General features: G+C 48.0%; 1 protein-coding gene across 2 annotated transcripts in view; it reads right to left on the bottom strand.

Annotated features, from left to right (window-relative positions):
- The window catches only part of PHKG2 (phosphorylase kinase catalytic subunit gamma 2), an 11025-nt gene extending 9107 nt beyond the window's left edge, over nt 1–1918 (bottom strand). Inside the window, exons 1-2 of one of the 2 annotated variants that reach the window (XM_081819702.1) lie at nt 1779–1918; nt 1265–1377 (exon numbers count right to left, since the gene is read on the bottom strand). In XM_081819702.1, coding sequence (XP_081675828.1) covers nt 1265–1359 — 95 coding nt within the window. In that variant the 5' untranslated portion in view covers nt 1360–1377; nt 1779–1918. Of the gene's footprint in view, nt 1–1264; nt 1378–1705 lie in introns of both variants that reach the window. The other variant, XM_081819701.1, reaches the window with a different exon arrangement.
- Between the last annotated feature and the right edge of the window lie 2812 nt (nt 1919–4730).

The raw sequence follows: 4730 nt of genomic DNA on the forward strand, positions 1-4730 counted from the left end.
TTTTTTTTTTTAAAGATTTTATTTATTTATTTGAGAGAGAGAGAATGAGAGACAGAGAGCATGAGAGGGAGGAGGGTCAGAGGGAGAAGCAGACTCCCTGCCGAGCAGGGAGCCTGATGCGGGACTCGATCCCGGGACTCCAGGATCATGACCTGAGCCGAAGGCAGTCGCTTAACCAACTGAGCCACCCAGGCACCCTAAAATCGAAATTCTTTATCATGGCATAAGGCCCTACATACTCTAACCTCTATTTACCTCTCCAACTTAATTTCCTCCACCTTGTCCCATGCTTACTACGTTCTAGTCACCATGATCATCTGCCTATTACTTGAATAGGCCCTTTCTTGCCTGTGCCTTTGCATGTGCTGTTCCCTCTGCCCCAAATATATCTTGTTCATTCCCATCCTTCAAGTCTCAGTCCCGTTAATTACTCTCATTCCCTCACCCCAGCAGATGATGACCTTTATCTTGTTTTTGTGTTTTATCATCTGTCTCTCTCTTTTTTTTTTTTTTAAAGATTTTATTTATTTGAGAGAGAATGAGAGACAGAGAACATGAGAGGGAGGAGAGTCAGAGGGAGAAGCAGACTCCCTGCCGAGCAGGGAGCCCGATGTGGGACTCGATCCCGGGACTCCAGGATCATGACCTGAGCCGAAGGCAGTCGCTTAACCAACTGAGCCACCCAGGCGCCCCTTATCATCTGTCTCTACCACTGGAATACAAACTCTAGGAGAACAGAAAACATGTGGGGCGTGTATCCCCAGTGCCTTGCACATTGCACCCAGCACACTGTATGTGCTTAGGAAACCTTGGATGAATAAGTGTGCCTGCCTCTGTCTCTACAGGTGAGGCCTTCCTTCCATTCTCTGCATGCTGAACTCCTACTCATCCTTCAAGACCCAAATATCACCCCTTGTGGAAAGCTGTGGCTTTCTGAGCCCCATGCCACAACCTGATACTACTTGAATGCTCATGTGTCTCTTTCAGTCACTTCACCTCCAAGGCATAAACATCTCTTCTACCCTCCCTGTGTTTAGCTTTGTGTCTGGCAGACCATAGTTGCTTTAACTATGTTTGTTGAACACATAAATGAGTGAATTTGGAAGAAATGGGGATTGACCCAGAGAAAGAGTTTAGTCACCAAATGTTCCTCCACTAACCACTGTTCGTTCCCATTTAGAACTATCCAGCCCTCAGATGGAACACTGTATTCTGGCTAGGGCCCGACCTCTCTGGACCTCTGTTTCCCTGGCTTAAGCCTCACCTGCCAATGACGTCCTTAGGGTCGTACTTCTGGTAAAACTCCTTGGCCGCGGCCCAGTCGGGCAGCTCATCCTCCGGCCCCACGTCCAGCGTCATTCTGAAGGTGGTGGGGGCCTGTGTGGAGGAAACGGAGGGCAGTGAGGGCAGTGAGGCCCACAGGCTCTGGGAGGACGCACATTGCGGCTCGCGGAGGCGCAGCCATTGCGGCTGGGGCGCCAGGATCCTCGGGGATGGGGACGGGGTGGGGGAAGGATCAGGGCTGGGGAGACCCTATGAAAGGGCCTAGGGGGCGTGAAGGGTGTCAGGGCAGGGAGGGGGCGGGGGAGGGGAAGGGAAAAGGTGCGGAGGAAGAAGGGAAGGGGCACACTGGCCGGTGGCTGTTGCTGCGCAGGCGCACTTGGGCGGGCGCTGGGAGGGGGCGCGGGGTCTCGCGCAGGCTCACCCGCGGGGGAGGAGAGAGAAGCCAGGGTCGACGCGACGCCGCTGTGTCGCGGGGTTCGCCTCTAGTTCCTTACCTTACACCCGGGCGGCGCCGGCAACGACCCCAGGCCCCGCCCCCATCCTGTCCGCCAATGGCCAGCGCCGCGTGAAGACTGAGGTTCAAAAACCCTTCCGATTGGAAATTGGTAGTCCAATAGGAAGCGGAGAGTCCCGAGGCTGGCGCGGGCGTTGGAGCTCGGAGTTACCTAAGGCTGAGACGCTGGGGCGGGACTTCAGAAGCAGCCAATTAGCGCAAGCATCTGCAGATGACGGCAGGGGCGGAGCTTGTTGACTAGTGGGCTTGGAGGCCAGGAACGGGACCCGGAAGTTAGGTTTACCCAGAAGCGCGGCTTCTAGGTATCTAGGACGCGGGACTCGCTGCGCCTCCGGTTCCCTGACTTGGGCATGGTTCCCTCATTCCCCTCCTAGCATCACTGTCCAAATCCGCTCTTTTTAAAATTGGCAGCCTGGTCCAAAGTGCGTGCTTTGAGGGGCCGCCTTCAGCTCTTAAAACGCTCGGAGCGCGCAGCTTGGACCGCAACTTGCCTGCTGGTGTGGACTTAGACGAACCACGGCCGGTCAACCAGAAGTGGCTTCTTAGTCCTCTGGCTGCTCCGATTCTTGAATACCTCCAAAGCCCTCGTGCTCACCATCTAGGGTTATATATTTTCCCAGTCTTCCACCACCGCCTCCCGTAAGCCTTGGGGAGTATCACGCTCTAAGCCTGCCGAGTTGTGAGATATTGCCAGAGGCGACTTACTTCATAAGCCTTTTCAGTGCACAGCTCAACCCTGGCATTCACCTACTCATTCAAATAAATATTTGCCGAGCGTCTAAACGCTAAACTATCAGCAGGGGGGTGAGGGGAGTCCTTACCCTTGTGGAAGTTATGTTCCAGCAAAAGAGGCACAGAATGAATTCATTTAACCTTCTAACAACTCTCTTAGAAATGTCACTTTGGGATCACAATCATAAAAGAAAAACGAATCCAACAGAGTATTTTGACTTTATACCATCAATCTAAAGACAAAATAATTGCAAAGAAACCTTTAACTTTACTTAGTAGGCTTATCGTTTGGTAGTATAATGGGATAATTATTCAGAAATTGAGCAATATATATATATTTATATTTATATATATTTGCAAATGAATAAACATTTGATGTATTTGGCAGCCAAGGTTATTACTGTGGGACTATGGAATTTGAGGTGGGGAGAGAAAGAACCTTATGACTGATTGAAACTGGAGATATGATTTTAAACAGAGATTTAAAATAGATTAGATATTTTCTAGCTCTAACTTCTGAAAGGGCCTAGAAGCAGGAACATCTCAGGAGAATGAGCACAGCTAGTCTAGATGCTGATTTCAAAGTAACAGTCCCCAGTTCAAGGAACCAGGACTCCTTGGGAGAAATGGCCAGTTTCCCAGGCTGGAGCAGAGAAAGTCTAAGATGAGCCTGGAATAATTTGTGCCAGAAAGCAAGTGAAGAAGTGTGGGGACTTATCAGGACACAAGAACCAGGTTGATGCAATTTCCACAGGTCAAAATCAGGAACAAAAAGAATAATGAGACTGAGAGGGACATGAGGGAGCCTTCTGATGTGCTAGAAATGTTCTATTCACCTAGGTGGTGATTATACAGTTGGGATCATACGAAACATTCACCAACCCACACGCTTTAGATCTGTGCACTTCATGTAAATTACACCTCAACCAAATATTTTAAGAAGGATGACAGTAATGGATAAAACAAATTGAACTAAAAAACAATCTGAGACCATATTGACACTAAAAATTGTAAATAAGAATTTAGGAACGAAGGGCCTTCCGCTTACTCTCAAATGGCTCTGCAATACCAGTATGTATATTCTAGATGTAAAACCAATGTGGTGAAATGTCAAAAATTATAAACTTAGGTGAAGAGCACACATGAGTTCATTGTACCATTCTCTTATTGTTCAGTAGGTTTGAAATTTTTTCAAAATTGAGTTTAAAAATAGTGAGACCCAGGTCGTCTGCGTGACTCAGTTGGTTAAGTGCCTGCCTTCGGCTCAGGTCATGATCCCGGGGTCCTGGGATCGAGTCCCACATCGGGCTCACTGCTCAGCGGGGAATCTGCTTCTCCCTCTGCCTGCTGTTCCCCCTGCTTGTGCTCTCTTTCCCTTTCTCTCTCTGACAAATATTTTTTAAAAAGTGAGACCTAAAAAAAAAAATAGCAAGACCTCATTTAATCACTTTGGGGGAATGGGATCTAGTCTCCTCTAGTAACCTAAAGCTGCTGATTATTGAAATACTAGCTTTAAAAAAAGGTTTCTGTAAAAAAAATTTCTCTAAAATGTGTTTCCCTGATGCCCAGGCAGGCAGCACTTTACACCAATTAAATCGGAATCTGTAGGGCTGAAGCCCAGGCCTAAGTACTTTTTATTTTTTTATTTTATTTATTTTTTTTAAAGACTTCATTTGACAGAGAGAAAGGGAACACAAGCAGGGGAAGTGGGAGAGGGAGAAACAGGCTTCCCGCTGAGCAGGGAGCCTGATGTGGGGCTCGATCCCAGGACTCTGGGATCATGACCTGAGCCAAAGGCAGATGCTTAACAACTGAGCCATCCAGGCGCCCCCATAAGTACCTTTTAAAGCTCCCCAAGTGGTTCTATGGTGAAACTGAGCTTGAGAACCAATGCCCTAGGTGTGGCTTCTAACCAGTGTTGTAACTCTAACCTCTGAGACCAGCAATGGATACTCTTCACTTTTCCTTCCTGGGGCACTTTGGAACATGGAAGACAACCATCTTCCCCTTTAATCTTCTCTCTTCAGAGTGCAACAAATATCTCGAATTCCTTTAGGTGCTCTGCTGTCTCTGAATTATGGAGAAGTAACCCAAAAATTCAATTCCCAGAGCACATGTACTCCAAGAGCTATGTACAAGAATGTCCATAGCAGCAAGATTCATAATATCCCCAAAATGGAATCATCCCAAAAGTCCACCA

This window comes from Leptonychotes weddellii, chromosome 5, assembly GCF_054177405.1.
Source record: "Leptonychotes weddellii isolate Sample4059 chromosome 5, ASM5417740v2, whole genome shotgun sequence".
Classification (NCBI taxonomy): Eukaryota; Metazoa; Chordata; class Mammalia; order Carnivora; family Phocidae; genus Leptonychotes; species Leptonychotes weddellii.